The sequence below is a fragment of the Gasterosteus aculeatus genome, chromosome 20, assembly GCF_964276395.1.
Source record: "Gasterosteus aculeatus chromosome 20, fGasAcu3.hap1.1, whole genome shotgun sequence".
NCBI lineage: Eukaryota > Metazoa > Chordata > Actinopteri > Perciformes > Gasterosteidae > Gasterosteus > Gasterosteus aculeatus.
The window spans coordinates 16,764,485-16,782,492 of NC_135707.1; the positions used below are offsets into that span (position 1 = coordinate 16,764,485).

An 18,008-nucleotide genomic window follows, 5' to 3' on the forward strand; every position below is an offset into this window, starting at 1 on the left:
TATCCTGCGAAAAAGATTCCGTGCCTTTTTTGTGTTTTGCCTCAGCGTGTTGCCCAAAGCGATGAAAGGCCGATCAGATTGGCTAAACTCTGTTCATTTTGGCTGCAAATTCTTTGAGAGTTTCTCCCCTCCTCCAAGACTGGAAAAGCTTAAGGAGGGGAGATTAGTTGCTCTGTGGAAGCCCGGCCTGATTTCAGTGGGCCGCAGTGGAATGAATTGTGGGGGGGGGGGTTATGGTTTTCCGAGGCCAGTGACTGGAATTGGTTCTTGATTGTGATTCCTGCAACGTGTTGAATAGTTTTAATGTTATGGCCCAAAGTCAGAGCGTGCCATGTGGGGTGGGAGGCCGAGGAAGAAGAAGAGTACATTGTCTTCAGAGAGGCGTGAACGACTGGGATGAGAACTCCTGCTCGTCGCGTTTCATTTCCAAGTGATGACAGCTGTGTGTTGAACGAAAATGACCGGGTACAGTTGCGTCTTGCTGCTTAAATAACTCCCAGCAGGAAAATCTCCCGTGGCCATCCAACAAGAGATTAAACAAACACAGGAACTTGTGTTAACTGAGCTCTTTTTTCCCCTTTTGCCTGAGGTCTGTTGCGTATTTATTCTCTTTGACCATCATCTTTTCCGTTGGATTGAGTTATTTTTAAAATGGGCCTTCGCGTTCACCTCAGCTCATGCTGCACCACGAACATGCTTATTATTTGGCACTGGCCGACCACAGGTTCTCACTGAGCTTTCTTCTTCTCTGCCATTGGTTTAGTCAGATGCTTGGCTGCTTGGCGCGCTGCAGCATCCTACAGCTTCACCGACTTGATGTGCTTGGAGGTAACTTTCAGTTTGTGCTCAAACTGAAGAATCTCACATTGCAGTGATGATTCATGCAACCCCCCCCCCCCCCAAAAAAAAATGATTATCTCTGTTAACAATAATGCTTGAAAGGAAAAACAATTTTGCCTTTTCATGGAAAGCCATTAACTTATTAAATTCCACTCAAGGAAGGACGCAAGAAAGTTGAAACCAGCACTCTCATTGCTTAAATATTGTACTGTCGGTCCTTTTCTCCGGCGTGTGGTCGGATACCACATCCAGTCGTAGAAGTGACTCTGTCTCCTTTTGAGTGTGCAGCATGTCTGAGTGCGTGTGCTGGGCCGTTTAGCTGGATGCGGTGCTGGTCCTCAGAGGATGCTCCACTCACCTGATCTGATAACAGGCAGATGTGTGGTGGACCCAGACAGATGTGTGTCGGACCGTAATGGACTATTGACATTCCTTACAAATTAAAACATGGAGTCAAACACATGATACTGTTTATCTTGACATGAAATGTTTGTTTTCGCTAGACGCCCACATCTCCCTGAAAGCAAATAGAAACACTTTAGTAATGCGGAAACTACCTACATGAAGCCAGATTTACACCACTCAATCTATTCAACAGCAAGGAACAAGTTAACATATTATTTAGTGTGCAATGTATTACTTTAATAACTAGTCCAGTCTGTTGGTTAGTTGGATACGCGCCACTGAGAAATGATTTGCACAGAAGTCATTTACACAATTATGAAGTGAAGTGATTAAATACACATGGTGATGCGTTTTGCCCGATGAGGCAACCTCTGCGTCCAAAGCGTGAAACCCATATGGGAGCGGCACGAACTTTCTACCGGCCATCAGGAGGCTTCTCACTTAGTTATTTACCTTTTTAGTTTATGATTTCAAGTCTTCTTTAATACAGCGTGATGTTTGTTTAGTCAATTTTTGGTAAAACACACCGTTAAGAAGGATACGTCTGCCATGCTGCTGTCCACTCTGATTTGTATGTTTTGCTATCACAACTTTAGCCTTTCACACTGTGTTTTCATTTCTTGAATTTAGGGGACGTGAGGCCGACCCATGAAGTAGTGACTCAAAACTAGACGTTTTATATTTGTTTTATTTTTGTTTCTTTCAATTGGCCACAGTTCAGTTGCTCAACTTGGGTGATGTAAATACACAGTACAATGTGTACGGTATTATGTTTGCGTTGCCATTTCCTGTCTATGCTCTAACCTCCATGAGTTGAACCTCAAGTGGCGAGTTTATTATCACCTATTATTTGAAATGTTAATCTGTTTTTTATGGCAACTCCATGGCTTTGTTTCAGAGACATTTGCCTGAAATTCCCAGCCTTCTTAACAGCATGTGGTGTGACGGAGGGGTCCTGTGTGTTCACTTTGGAGCGGAGCTCCTGTTTGAACTGGTTTTGAAAGGCCATGTATCTCCACGAGGGAGTTCTCCCACTGACGTGTTGCTCTTTCCAGCCGTGACCCCGTATCTTGGACATCCCGCTGCTTTCACATACCATAAGTTCCACACTGCTAGAAGTTACAGGGCCTTGCGTTTGTGATCGCGGAACAAGTTTCTGACGAAGACCTCCGCATGCTGCATGTTGTTGCTAATTGAGTGTGCAGCTAAACGTGTCACACTATCTCTACAGCGTCGCAGGGCTTACACAGCGTAAGGCAGGCAACACAGGAGTTTGATTTCTTAGATGACGCACCCATTTGACCTGTGCGTCATCTTTTTTAGTTTATAGCTAGGAAAGACTTATGCTGTTCAGAGCTCTAGGCTAACCTGTTAAAAATCACGTTTGCAAAGTGACATTTCTGACATTGTAAACATATTTGTGTGTTAAATATAAATATATTTTTTACATTTACCTCATTTACATTTAAATCAGAAGGACAGTTTTCTCAGGGGACAGATTAATTGGTTGGTTGCGTCACACAATTTCGGTATTGTTCTCACAACAATACAAATGAAGTTCTATCCGTGCGAAAAATAACAAATATTTGGCAGAAAATAGTGGCTGTAATTAACCTGTTTTTTACTGAACATTTTTTTAAGATAATAATAATATAATGCAACTTGTGAAAAATAGAACAAGTTATAATATTTGGAGTTTTACACTGCATAAAAAAACAATAGTATGCAACCTGTGCAACACTAAATCGTGGTGGTATGAGCCATCCCATAATTTGCAGACTTGATACGTGCTCAATATTGAGCTTGGATCTGTATTTCGTTTATATAGAGTCAACAGCAGTACTTTTGTAATATGGAAAGCCCTTGAATTAAAATAATTCAAAATTTCCCCACGCAACCCATTAGAGGGTCTCGCCCCACAGTTTGAGAAACTCTCCCGTAGCAGGACTTTGACCTCTCATGCTATTTCTACCATCTTTTCTCAATGATTTGTGTCCTCTGTCAGTCGAACCGCATGTGGCTTTGCTAACCGACGGTGTGCGTCGCAGTGGAGATTAACGTGATGCGTTGTGGGGGTGAAGAATGGTGCCCGCTGGTGTTTTGTGTGGACACGGGTCAACGATCGGAAGCTGTCTTCCTCCCTGTGCTCAGGTTGTGTTTTGGGGTCACGGTGTGGAAAGCAGCTTGTCCTCCCGCCGGCCCCCGGCAGCCCTTCCACGCTCCCTGCGTGTGTTTTGTGTTGACCTGCGGGTCAGCGGAGCTGCTGTTCCAGGCCATCAGGTTGTTTTCTTTCCCTCTCGGTTCTCGTCACACTCTCTTAGTGGAAGAGACGGACACGGCAGCTCAATGCTTTGTGCACCTCCCCTCATCTAGAAAATAAGGTGACTGCTATTCGTTGTTCCTACGCTGGGTTCTATAGGTGTGTGTGTGTGTGTGTGTGTGTGTGTGTGTGTGTGTGTGTGTGTGTGTGTGTGTGTGTGTGTGTGTGTGTGTGTGTGTGTGTGTGTGTGTGTGTGTGTGTGTGTGTGTGTGTGTGTGTGTAGACCGCTTAAAAGGCATGACCACCGCTGAGTCAAAGGTTGTGCGGTCAACAGCTCCTCTGCAAATACAGAATGGAATAAAATGAGGGTTTGGAGGAGAAGGAGAATACTGGCCAGCTGAACCTAAAATGTTTTTCACAACCTTCATGTTGACAGAGATTAGGCATTAGTGCCGGTCTGCTTGGATCCATCTCATGAAGTTGTTTTCCAACAGTTCATATCGCCGGGTCCGCCTCAGCCCCATCTCCCTTCTTCCTCCCCAAATGACTCATATTCCTGTAGCTGGCAGTGGTTAGTGGTCCTCTGGGCCTCAGGTAAACACACACAGCAGGCACACATAAACATGCAGTGCATGTGCATTGTCCTGCACATCTACACACCTGCAGTAGTGTGCAGATGTGCGTCGTGATATGGCCAGAAACGGGTTGATTTCTGTGACCTCTATGTGACCTCAAGAGCTGTTTGCAGACGCAGCATCATGTAGCCAGTGAGCCTCAGTTTTTTCCTCTTTGACGTACTCCAACCAATGATCAATTGAATTGAATCAATTGAATGTAAGAAATTGTGATTTCTAAAGGCCACGGTGATCTGTTCTGTTTTTGTTGGACCAGCAAAGATATTCAGTTTTAACACATTGCAGAGAAAAGCAGAAAAAAAAGTTGAAAAAAGTTGAAAAAAAGTATTATTAGATTAATCATATTCAGAAAGTTTTAGTCTTGGCATGGGGCATGATTTTAAAAAAGGGTCATTTTCAGAAGGACATTAACCAACGATTACAGGTGTTTATATGGTAAATAAACATATAAACTCAAATATAGATGATAGAAATAGGTTAAACTTTATTTTTGAACATTCAGTCGTCTCAGTCCATGGAATTATAATGGAAAAAATATATTATTATTAATTATTTATAAGATATTATTAATTGTTTAATAAAATAATGTTAATACCAGTGGACCAGTGGATCGGCTACCTTTGGATTTCCATCTGATTGATGATCTCTGCTCCAGGGATGTCAAAGTCACTCAGTCGGTTAGTCAAACACTCAAGTCCAGACCGAAATGTCTCAACAGGCTGTTTTATGGACTTGCATGAAGTTTCACGCAGACATTCATGTGTAACCAGACGACGAGGCGTTTTGACTTAGTTGGTCCCATATGGCTGCACGAGGCTTGAAATTTGAGATTTTGAGGGAAAAATTCCAAACTTGGATGTATTATCACAGAATTTTCTTAATCCCCCAACATTTCCTCTGGCGCCTACCTCACTTCGGAATGGAATTTGACCAACGCTTTGGATAACGACAAAATAAATCAAATTTTACTTTGTGTTTAATGCTAGCTACTCAGCAACTTATAACCCCATCTGTCTCCAGCCTCACAAAGCTGCCTGCATGGCTGCAGATGTTTTTTAACCACCATGGTAACTGATGTAAAGTGGAAACGTGCCGTCTACCCTTCCTAACAACCGCTTCTTATGCAACAAGTGTGTCCTTCTCTTCATCTAACTAGATTGTATTCTTGCTTTTAGCAAAGTGTCGTGCTGTTTTGAGTCAGACATTTCTCCACTGTTTTCTTTTACGAGCGTTGGCCTGAGACGTGTCTCCACTTTGTGAGCACAGTGAGGTGTTGCCCCCTCAATTCTATAACCCAATGGGCGTGTTGGGTAAGAAAGACCCTGCAGCTGGACCCCACGCATTCAGATTATCTCCTCAGCTTTTATCCTGGAGGGAGCCACGCTCATTCCGGGGGGCAAAAGACGGAGCAGCAGGAGGAGGAGGGGGGGGTTAGTGGGTGGGGGGTGATACTAACACAAATTCATATTTGGGGATTCTCAAGGGTCAAAGCAAGCTCCATGCAGAGGCCCTGGGCTTTGCGCTCAACATTGAAGTCCCAGGTGATAATGGTATTCAATAAAGTTGTGGTCAGAAGAAAGAAAGGCCGAAAAAAAAACGTCTCCCTTTTAAGTCTCATAAGCACAGCTCAAAGCTTTCCCCTCAAAGCGTGGAGATGATGTTAGTTTAACGTTCAAAGTGGGTGTGTTGCCATTGCAGTATAGCAAGAGTGATCCAGAAGGGTCTCTGTCACTTTTCTCTTCCTTTTGCTAAACTGCGTTTCTTTGTTGCAGGGGGCTGTTCATCACCATTCATGACCGTGGCCACATTTCTACACTGCTCCAGAACTGGCCAGAGAAGGACATCAGGGTAAATGATGCTACTCAAACAGTCGCGTGAAGTCTTAATTAATCATGTCCATGTTGTTCCAGCACTGCGACATTATAAAGCCAATGACAGAGGTCTTGTTCTGTCGCACTGTGTCGATAAAGCAGAGACCAACGATATTCGTGTGCTAAATTGAAAATGCTAGAAACTGTGTAGGTGACCTGCCTTATCCTTAGATCTATATGCATTTAGCATACAGCTTGATTCTCCTGTAGGAAATTACAGTGTACACAAAAAACAAAAAAACAAAGAGCACAACCAACACACATCCGTTATTATTTTGTAGCAAAGAAATAGTGAAAATGTATGTTGCTATAACGTTGAATGATTTCTATGATGTGTCCAATGTCTTTACCCAAAGGACAGTCATCTCACACCAGCCTGCACAACAACAAATGCAGGGAATTCATTGACCCACTGGGGGTCTGTCTGTGATCTGGGTATTGGTCCTCTCACTGTATTTACCTGAAATATGTCTCTTCATCCTCTGTATCAAGAAACTATTTGCTAAGTCACAATCAAGCCATATTCAGAATGAGGAAACCAGTGGACATTCCTGGCATGTCAAATACACCTGCAGCCTGGGCCACCTGTTCAAAGCTGTCAACAGCAGCGCATGTAGCTCAGCGCTGTCTCATTGGCACGGCGGCCTTATCGTAAACTCGCCTAATATGGCCGACTTTTAATATTTCCATAGAGCGAGGGCACACGGGAGCAGGGGTCGTCCGCTGACTCACTCGTTAACAAGTGGCATTAGTTATGGTCATTTTAGATTTTAAGTATTCGTGGAGGAACAAATGACCCTCGTTGTTTGATTGTGGGATCAGCCTGGCTGTACAAAAACTTTTTGCCAGGCGTTGTCTGCGTCACACAGATGGAAAAAGACAAACCCTCAACAATAAGGAACATTTTAGATATAACGCCTCTGCTGAAGTGCAAGTGTAACACAATGTGTTGATTTATGCTGTGGAATCCACCTTACTGAGTAACCAGTGAGTGGAAAGCCAGGGAGGAGATCTGTAGGAGGGCCTGGCCCACTCGCAGGGGGAAACAATCATGCTAACTGGGTAGCAGGCCGGACCTGTTGAGGCAGCAAGGAGGCGAAAACTACTGCTTCTTTTATGTTCTCATAAAATAGTGTATAAATGTGAGGTCAACTCCAGCCTTTCAAAGCTTCCCGCTCTGCTGTTCGGCAGGCGGTGTGTGTGACGGACGGGGAGAGGATCCTGGGGCTGGGGGACCTTGGCTGCTGTGGGATGGGCATCCCTGTGGGCAAGCTGGCGCTCTACACGGCCTGTGGAGGAGTGCCGCCCCAGCAGTGCCTGCCCGTCATGCTGGATGTGGGCACAGACAACGAGGTGAGAGCCAAGCTCCAAATAGAAGTGACATCAGAGGTGGACAGTATGTATCCATGAACATTAGTACATTTTTTCAATGCATCTACCTGTATTTCCATTTTGTTTGGAATGAATAACTAGTCTAGGGCCGTGCTAGCTGCTAGGCTGCAGTTAGCACACACCATAAGCTAAATGTGAGAATGTGAACATGCTGATATTTAGCAGGTTTTATTCCTTGTTCATAATGTGAGTACATTGGCTAATTGGATTAAACAACCATAAAATGAACATTAGGATTAATTAGTGAGCTGGCGGATTGTGTCTTCACATAAGATTCCGGTCTTTATGCTAAGCTAAGCTACCTAGCTCCTCGCTGTAGCATCATATGTACTGTACAAACAAGAGAGTCTAAACCCTGACAGGCAAGTGCACTTCCCTAAACGTCAAACTCCACTAAAGTCAAGTAGATTCGGGGTGTAGGACTACCGCCTCTAACAGTAACTTTTTTGACTAGCACATCTGTTTTAACCTTTATTTTATTTATTTAAAATGTGAAAATAAGACCGCGCCAGGAAAATGGTTTGCCTCCCACACAGAGGCCAGTAATAAAGGCTTCGGAGCAGCAGGGGCTGGACTCAGAGTGGATTACATTCATTTAAATAGATGTAACTCTAATCATCCATGTGGAGAAAGTAGGTCACTAAATGAAAGATGTGCTTGGTCTCTTATTCTCAACTCTATCACCCTGACCCTTAAACTCAAAATATTATTTATGAGTACACTATGGTCTATGCCAGAAGGGAAATGTTCCTTATCCTGCGTAGCCCTTTTGGCCTTTCCTTAGAAACCTGCCAAGAAAAGCAAACTAATCTCACATTCAACAACCAGGAAAAACATTTAATATGAAGTGAGGTAAGTAGCTCCATCGATGGATGCCAGATGGCAAAACACCTCTCCCCTCTGTTACCACCTAGAGTCCCCGTTCTCTACGGCGCTGTCTCCTCAAAGATGATTCTAACTCTGGGCAGGGCAGCATGTGCCTGTGCAGCCTTAGACAGACTAAGAATAGTCTGCGTGAACATCTAAATATACACAACCCTCGGCCAAGGGCGGGGCAGCCTCCGATCCGTGTGCTGGACACCGCGCAGCTCAGGAGCCGTCCTGCCTGCTTCGTCCAACACCGTCTTCACATGACTCAGTCCCCCCGGTTTCAGCTTCAAGCCAAAGCAATGTCCCACGTGGATTAAGGATGAGAGGTGGTGCTGAGGACAGATGAGTTGGCAAATTAAATTGAACTCTCAACTGATTTCCTACAGAAATCCTCTGTAATGCTAATGATGTGATGTAAACAGCCAACTTAGTTTGATCCAATATATCATAACTACGGTTTCCGACAGTCAATGGGCTCATTAATGAACATGTTGTAAACCGTTTCGTTAAGGCTGTCTGGAGTCCTGCAACACGCAAACAAGTAGCTATTCCTTACGCTCGTAAATGATGAGAAAATACCTAACATTGGGTTTGGAGTTATTTAAAGGCACTTGGACTGATTTCAAAAGTAGTATAATAAGCAATGTAGAAAGTATGTAAAAAGTTAGATTTGAATGTATTACTTTTTTTAAATTCCACTGGACATGATACTTACCTTTTGGAGAAAAATGTATCATTTACCATTAACTAGGGAATACTAGTGATCCATCAGCACAACAGTACAAACAAAGTACACAGTAAATGGACAGGGACCAACCTGGTCTCTAAGCACATAAACAAACACGTCGTAAGTGTACGCGTATGCAACTTTAAAAGAAATACCTATAAAAGAGATTTCACTGTTGTCTGCCAGACCACAGACGGCTTCCATTTTTCTCTTATTGTTAAGAGATGACAGGCTAAATTAGTTGTAATGGGATAAATTGTGTGTCTGAGGGAACTATGAGGTAGTGGTAGCTCCAGCAAATTATTAAAATTACTGTTATTATGGGATTGTATTTGTCTCTGAGGAGAGGGAGAGAGAGAGAGTACTTGGACGGCTCTACTTGGATAACGCAGAGCACTGACAGGAATGAGTCCAGTTTTTACTGCATCACCTTTTATCTGCCTGGACTTTATCCAGCAGTGCCTGACGTCTCCTGGTGTAACTGCAACACACACACACACACACACACACACACACACACACATTCTTTTGCTGAAACTAGAGTGAGTGATCCAGGACAATATGCCGTTTGTGCATCCCTGGTCTGCATTCACTGCTTCTGTAAAACAAATGTATCACATTTCAGACATTGCATGTCCACTTATCCTCCCTGATTAAAAGTCCAGTGGTCATCAGTTTGGAAACATTTTGCAAGTGAAAGTGAAGCTTCTGTGCGTCGGGCTGGCGTGAACTGTAAAACCATACGTGAAGACTAATCCCTACGACACAAAGGACAGTTTAGCTAATCAACGGTAATCTGGGACAATGAGGTCAGGACACTTAAACATGTGATGCCTCTATTTCACCTTTCTAAACACAGTTTTGCTCCATTAACCGCATGGGATAACACTCTCAATGAGAGATGGTCATTTATGAGTCTCGGCTTGCAAGCTCTTGCATCATCCTGTTAAACTGCCACCAAAAGCGCCCTCCCCTATCAACCGGGCTCTCAGCAGGATCCCATGAAAGGGATATCGGAACTCGGCCAACTCCGTCTGTTACTGTCCACTGCCAGGAAACAATTTGTTGACTTCACATAAATCTTGCCTTTTTATATAAACCTTTCTTGACCCGTTCTTGCAACGTGGCAACTCTTCACCCTGCCATGAAGGCGGCTGTCGCGCTCGTCTTAGTGGCCCCCTCTAATTATCCATCTCCAGAAGTAACGTTGGCCTTTCCCCACGAGGCTCGACGACGCTCTGGATCGGCTCCCCGGCCGTTGGGGCCAAAAAAAAAAAGCGCTTAGCAGATTGAAGTTGAGTCTGTGCTCCGCGATGTGTCTATCTACAGTGTGGTGTATGTTGGGACACCGTCCGTGTTGTGTCAGGCAGGTGCAGCACGACAGACACCTCATGGACTATGTGCCGATACCGCCGAGCAAAGTCTGTAGGCAATCTGTCACCACTTCGCCAGGTGACGTTTAATTCCACTTCATTCATCAGTTTCTCTCCTTTATGATCCAGAGGATGAAGCCTACTTACTTTACTTTTATCCTTCATTACGTAGTGGTTGTATGAGTTACTCGTCCACATTCCGTGGATTATCGTAGATGACGGACGGGATGCTTAAAGATCGCAGGAACAGACTGTATATATATTTAGAATATTTCATCATATTTGTACTTGTGAAAAATAATGGCTTTCCCATCAGTCTGAATGTATGCTATTAGCATGCTAACTCGCTGAAATAAAAGAATGTGGTTTAAATGTCAATAGAAATGAGCGTTGGCTCAGCCTGTGAGAACAGTCTAACAAGGCGTCCTTGGCTCTGGAAAGGGGCTTTTAATAGTATGAATGAACACAAATGGCATCATTAGAGTTATAGGGCCTTGGACATTGAACGTCTTTAATGCAAAGCAAATGTTTGAAAGGCAGATGGACATTTGCACGACACCATGAAGTATCCTTTTTGGAAGTGTAGGATCCTCAGTGTCTGGGACTTGGCACACATTGGGCAGTAAGGGGATGTTTTCACTTCTGCTACTCAGGTATTTTATAGGTGTTTTAAAAGCCTTCCAACTTTATGGAAATCCGGCGCTCAGTCAAGTAGTTTTTTACAGGACTTTAATTTTCTAATGATGTACTTTGCTGAATAAAATTCTACATTTTGGACGCTAATTGTTGTGGAAATAGGAACAAACCAATGAAATGTATGTTTGCGGTTTAATGAAGGAGTGGGCTAACTGTTTGTAATTTACCTGCATCACATTGCCGACTTGCTTGTGTTGATTTTACAGATCAAAAGCATTTTTCAGCTGTTGGGTTGCATTGTCCCAACAATGTCATGGGAATAGTTAAAATAATTGATCCAGTGGATATTTGGAGCTTCTTACTGGTCAACGTATTTACCCAGTGCAGCTTTAGAGAAGAACATACTAAGTTGAGCATGAACATTGCAAACAGAAAAAGGGACCTGTTTTCCTTCCTGTTCTCCTGAAGTCTCTTTATTTTCACATTGTCTCCTCTCACCTCCCGTTCTTTCCTCTTCCTCTGTGGGCTTTTGCAGGTGCTGCTGAAGGACCCACTCTACATCGGGCTGAGACACAAGAGAGTGCGAGGACGGGCCTACGATGACCTTCTGGATGAATTCATGGCGGCCGTCTCTGACAGGTATGATGGTATTGGCCTCATGCAGAAGGAGCACAGCGACGTAGCCGGAGATTTTTCTAGTCAGTCGCAGATGATTAGTTTTTACCTTCTTTGAACTGGGTTTTCGTTGCTTAGCGACGCCAATAAAAACCTTGCGTGCTGGCTAAAAGGCAGAATGAGCTCATTGGAAATCAGGAGGTCACCGTCAGTGACCATCTTCTTCAGCACGGCTGACCAGCCATTCAGCTGTTGAGCCCGACCCTTGAATGTTTTTGACTCTTACCTGCGCAACGTAACGTATCTTGAACCTGCCCGTAATGGTTTGTCTTGCTTGTCAGTCCACACAAACTCAGCCAAATGGACTTTTTCCAGTGGTGAAAGGACAACCGTTTTCCTTGTTGTGAACAACATATTTAGAAGTGAAATGCATGATGATTCTAATCAGCAAAGCCTTCAGGAATCTCTGTGTCGACTCACGAAACATATCTCACCATACCTTCAACCAAGTACTGAGGGTCTTGTTTCACTTGGAGGCCCAGTGAGGCTGAAGTGTTAAACGCGTTGTGTTGTCATTCATTCGGATTTCATGCACTCATCATATCTTTATTTTGCTGAGGTGTTTATATGCAGTCCTACCCTCAATGTGACGTGTGTATACTTAGCGGTTCGCATGCATGCCGACACATCTACGCATCTCTGTGTCCGTGAAGCTGTGACACGCACACACACACATATGGGCACACACAAGAGTCCACTAGAAGAAGTCTGGGCCTCCTCCAACTGGCAACAGGAAGCCAGGACTCTAATAACCGGGTGGCTTCTCAACTGCAGGCAACAGCGGAGCCTTTTCCCGAAAGGAGCCAGATTGGCGGAAAACGAGTAATTATGGGCTCAGAGATTGAACGAATGATTACAGCTCTGCACTCTTTTAAGTAATATTCCTGTTTAGGTTTCTAACAAACTGAACGGGAACTGAAATACTCCAGATTGAGTCATCATCAATAAAAAGCATAAGTAGGGAGGGAAGTGTTTGATTGAAGGCTAAACTTCTCCTGATCCTGTTGAACAATCACTCGACATGCTCTTGTCTTCAGGCAAAAGCTAATGATCCCTTAATCTCATTGCTCCCGGAAACGCCCACCACACAATACGAATCTTTTTCATCATCTTTAAGCCCTCTTGTGTTTTGTTTTTGTCAGGACCCCGCTGGATAAAGCTGACGAGATGAAACTGGAAGGATGGGCTTTTAGTTACAAGCCAATAACACGCTAGCTTTATTCATACTAAATGTAGCCATGACGCTCCTGTGGTCATTGTGAGGTTTCCAGGTGACACGCAGAAGTCACTTCACCTGGTCAATGCGTAGTCCAGCTCAAAACACCTGCAAAACCACAATGTAACTATGACTATTATTTATCTTTTTAGATTTTTTTTTTACCTTATTAATAAATGAGTTCATTATCTTCAAGGTGCTGGTAGGTAGATGTTGTCTAAGTTGCATGCAGAATCTACAAAAACACCTTCAAGTATCTTCATTCCTTGGCACAGAAAAGCAAAAAGAGCACTGCTGGATGGAGGAAAGGAGCCTGAGAGGATAAAGAATGCAGAAAGCGTCTTTGTCGTCAATAAAGGCTCAGGGATTTGAGAAATAACGTGTGCTGAGAGATGCTAGCTCCGAGGAGAGGGAGAGAGGGCTTGGTTTTTAATAAGCCTTAACCATGAAGCCCTGTGGGCACCGCAGTAACAGACAGCCTGTGTGTGTGTGTGTGTGTGTGTGTGTGTGTGTGTGTGTGTGTGTGTGTGTGTGTGTGTGTGTGTGTGTGTGTGTGTGTGTGTGTGTGTGTGTGTGTGCGCGCACGTTGGACAGCTGTGTTTGGACAGAGCAGCCTTGTGTGTGACCTTCTTTGCAGAGAGCCGACTCAAAAATGAATCACTTCTCCCTCCCCGTCCACAAGTCCATGCAACTTCCACCTGCTTCCTGTTTGCCGGGGATTCAGATTTGATTTGATCACGTCTCGGGTGAAGACGCATCGGGTTCCCTTGTCCTACCGAGCGGCTCAGACATGATGCCAAAGTCCGAGTGAATTGACACAATATTAATGTCTGGCATTAATAATAAGATCCCAAGCAGGTATTCTCAATACAATGAACTGGTTTTGCAATAAGTATGAAGACCTCCATCTGAAAACATTGAGTGCATTTTTTCCTTTCATGCTTTGACCCGTATTATTGTGGCACGTCGTAAATCGCAGGAGTGAATACGTTTCAAGCACAAAGGAGCTCTGTTTTGTTCTGCCAGCATTTCGCAAATAGCTTAAGCGGCCCAGCGGCAGGAGAGGTTCAGCCTCTCGTCTGCAGTGTCTTGTCTGCTCGTCTGGTTGTTTTCTGTTTCCAGATGTCTGTGGCGGGAAAATCCAATAAGTCAAAACAGAGCATTCATATATTGTAGTTTGTGCAATGCAAATGAATGATGAAAATTAATCCAAAGACCCCAAATGTTACTCACTCTGCTCAGATGGGGTAGCTAAATAAAAGTAGCAAGAATGAACCGAACATTAGAGTTACAATCAACGCAATGCTGTAAGACGCTGAAATACTTTGTAGATCTTCAGGTGTAGGTTTTCTGTCTTCTCATATTGTGCGGGATGCGAATGCTTTGCCAGCCGGCCCTTTTTGGTCTCACAAGTCACTGAACAGACACTGCTGTTAACAAAGCAGCAGGCAGAGAGACTGAGAGTGATCTCACTGCCAAACAGCAACAGCAGAGATGCACCGTCTCTTTATTCTTTTTCATAACAGCCGTGAGAGGGAAACCAAATCACAGCCTCGCCAGCAGACAAGTCCTGATCTCAGTTTTGAGTTGAAAGTCATTCATTACCAAATGTAATGTTATTTTATACCTTTTATCACGAACAAGAATATAGTAACAATTAAACTATGAAGCCTTAACCTAAAGTTAAAGACACTCTTCCCTACAGGAGTGACCTGGCAAGAAATCTCACTATGAATACTCATTTGTGAGGGATACTGATTGTGGCCCTAGACATTCATATAAGTATACATCTAAATCACTTATTATTTATGCTAGGGAATAACCTTTTAAGCCCTAACACACTCAGTTGGATCCACACCATGAAGTTATGTTATGGTACAATTTACAATGGTGCAATATAATTAATAATACCACAAGTTTCACTGCACACTCTGCACCGTCACCACATTCATTTCCAGTTGTTCTGTGTTGTTGCCCAGCAACAACAGTCCTGCTGTTCAGATGGAGAAAAGGGTCTTTTGTCAGGTTTTGGCGTTCCTTGTGGAAAGGTCGTCAAGGACAGACTTTCAGGCACAAAAGGGACCAGCAACACAAATGGCGAAAGAGGAATCCTGTTCTCTCTCTCTCACCCCCTCACATCATCAGTGGTCTTATTTATGGGCAGTGGACGCCCATAAATATGCATGTCTTCACAGCTCAGTTGTTGTCAGGAGCCTCTGATCTTTCTTTGCGGTCATTTTAATATAAAAAAATTTCTGTATGTACACTTAATATCAAAATATCGAAACGTAACTATTCTTTACTGAGAATAGTTGCCGCCGAAGTATCAGCTTCTGCTGAGTTCTGCACTCCCAGGTCCATCTCTTTTGGCTGTTCTGTTCAGGCAGGTTGGTTCTGCTTGAACTGGTGTGACCTCTCCAGCGGCCAGTCGCACGAAACCATAGCAAAGAGCGCCGGCCTCCGTCTCCAAAAGCCCCAGCACAATGAAAAGTTTACAGCTCCCTTCTAAGCCTCATTATTCCTCCCCTTCTCACAGGCTCTTAGTGCTTTAGTGCTGCTCTCGGCTTGATAGAAAACACATTTCTCTCCCCGTCGCTACTGCCGTGCTGGCCGTGAGTCAGCCGTACTGTCAGGAAACGGTGCCTCGCAGTGTGGCCGATTGGAGGCGATGGCGCTCTCGCCTCGTCGTGGAAATTACATTTTATTGCAGTTGAACTCGGGTCACTTCTCGTGCTGCAGTTCTTTCTCCTCCCGCTTCCGCTCAGCTTCATCCACCTCCCGCTGAAGCTTTAAGCTGTTCAGCATCCGCTGTAACAAGTGGCAAACCGCTCTGGTGGATTTGATATTGTCCTCCTCTTCCTTATGCGGAGGGGTTTCATGAAAAGAAAGAATGTTTATAGGTCGAACAGGATGAAAGTAAAAAAGAAATGTGAAATGGAAGGATTCCACCTCCTGCTGTTGTTAAGTTAGCTGACAGGCCCACAGGTGTTGGGGGACGGGTACGGGGCCTGTTTGCTTAGCCTGTCCCAAATGTCCCCACTCGCTGAGACATGATCCCTTTGTGTTTTTAACACAGGTTTCAGACCACTTCTGTATTTAGATCGATAGCAGGCGAAGTATTTCACAGGCTCTAACCTTTAGGAGACTATCTAACCATCTGCAAACGTTAACATCTACGGCTAACTAGCCTACTGGAGTAGCTTAGCATTATTTCCAAGTAGTTTCCTGTTATAATATTCCGTGGTTTTGAGATTCTAGGACGGTATTGAGACTTTGTTACTCAAGCCTCCTCCTAACTGCGTCTTTTCAACCAATGAAGACAACCAGAACTTAGTTAGTCAAGTAGGCTAAAATCTGCCAGCGGCAGTTGTAGACATTATAAAATAACTTTTGACAGTGATGGAGAACAGCATCTATGGAGCTATTCAAACACCTTAAACAGGTTCGCCTTTGCTTTTCTTACAGCTGAAAGCCTCTTTCACTGCGTGGAGAAGCAACAGCAGTCGCTCTGCACACATCCAGTAAAGTCCCCTGAACAAAAGCTCCATCTGTTGAAAGGCCTGGGAACTCAGGATTCCTCTTTGTTGCTGCTAAATCAAATTTACAGACTCATAACGCCGGCCGGTCAGCTTATTTTTGTTGTGTGATGTTTTTGTAGAAGTATGTCTGGGCAGCATCTTGTAAACACTGCCGCTTCGCTGGGAGACGGTGCCTGTGCCTCCTTCCACAAACCGGGTGTGTTGGTGATTCTAACTCTTTGTGGAGGTTTGGCTTCCTCTCATTGTGAAATCGGCTTGTTCAACGTCGACGAAGCATACGGTGTGCAAGTTCTGTGACTGTAATTTTCACAAACCTGACGTCTAACACAGAATTATTCCTTCCTATGTAAAACCGGCCGTGGTCAGAAAACTGAATTAGATTTATTTGTTATTAGTTTGTTATGCGCACTGAAAAGCCCAAATCACCCCTTTTTTTATTTCTGACCCTGTGGCTTAATGTGGTGAGAGAGCGCCCCCTTCAGGACGGAAGACTGCCCTTCCTTTATGTGTGTCTGCAGAAGCCGGTCAAAGGACCTTCCCCCAATAAAGGTGATCTCCTTCACTTCTCAGGTATGGAATGGACTGCCTGATTCAATTTGAGGACTTTGCAAACGCAAATGCTTTCCGGCTGCTGAGCAAGTACCGCAACAAGTACTGCACATTCAACGATGACATCCAAGGTAACTCAAACGCACACAGACACACACAAAAATGGACGTCCTTCTCTGGAGTGCCTTTTCACTTTTCTTTCATAAAACTTAATCATAATAATCAAATACGGGTCATATGCTTCTTTTCATAGATCTGGAATGTTATCGTTTGTTAGCGAATGTTATCTTATTTTAATAATTGATTAGTTTGTTCGTATTTTTTATGCTTGCTTGTTTTGCAATCAGTAGGTGCAGCAGTAACATGAATGTCCCACATCCTGTGAAGAACATCAGTGGGACTATTAAACAAAAAGGTGTTGCACTCTCATGCTCCGTAGGCACAGCTGCAGTGGCGGTAGCCGGGCTCCTGGCCGCTCTGCGCATCACCAAGACCAAGATGTGCGACCACACCATCGTGTTCCAAGGTGCAGGAGAGGTTTGTGCAGCACACTTGTAATGACTCAAACTGTCCAGCAGCACGTTTCATTTTATTTCATTATTTAAGGTTGAAGAGTTCATTATTGGGTCGTGAAACGAAGGATTGTAGCGTCCAGGCTGTACGGAGGGCTGAATGTGTGTCTGATTTTACACAAATGGCATCTTAAAATAGATTTGACTATTGGCTTTATAGTGCAGCTCCTCCTCTCTTGTCCCGCCCCCAGGCAGCGATGGGGATTGCTGAGCTGATCGCCATGGCCATGGAAAAAGAGGGACTCGCTAAGGACGAGTGTTTGAAAAAGATCTGGATGGTCGATTCCAAGGGTCTCATTGTCCAGGTATCTTGATAAAATGCTGCTAATGCACATGGAGAATTAACCAATTGACGGCCCGTTTAGACAAAGTAGATCCAGAAAGAAAATACACAGCAACACTAATAGATGTTATCACGGGTTAAAAACCTCTGACGATGAGTTTTCCT

General features: G+C 44.1%; 1 protein-coding gene across 2 annotated transcripts in view; it reads left to right on the forward strand.

Annotated features, from left to right (window-relative positions):
* me1 (malic enzyme 1, NADP(+)-dependent, cytosolic) overlaps window positions 1-18,008 on the forward strand; it is a 51,091-nt gene that overhangs the window by 30,483 nt on the left and 2,600 nt on the right. For both annotated transcript variants that reach the window (XM_040166048.2, XM_078095441.1), the window contains exons 4-9: window positions 5,913-5,988; window positions 7,203-7,364; window positions 11,545-11,648; window positions 17,010-17,119; window positions 17,428-17,525; window positions 17,752-17,865. In XM_040166048.2, coding sequence (XP_040021982.2) covers window positions 5,913-5,988; window positions 7,203-7,364; window positions 11,545-11,648; window positions 17,010-17,119; window positions 17,428-17,525; window positions 17,752-17,865 — 664 coding nt within the window. The remainder of the gene's footprint in view (window positions 1-5,912; window positions 5,989-7,202; window positions 7,365-11,544; window positions 11,649-17,009; window positions 17,120-17,427; window positions 17,526-17,751; window positions 17,866-18,008) is intronic.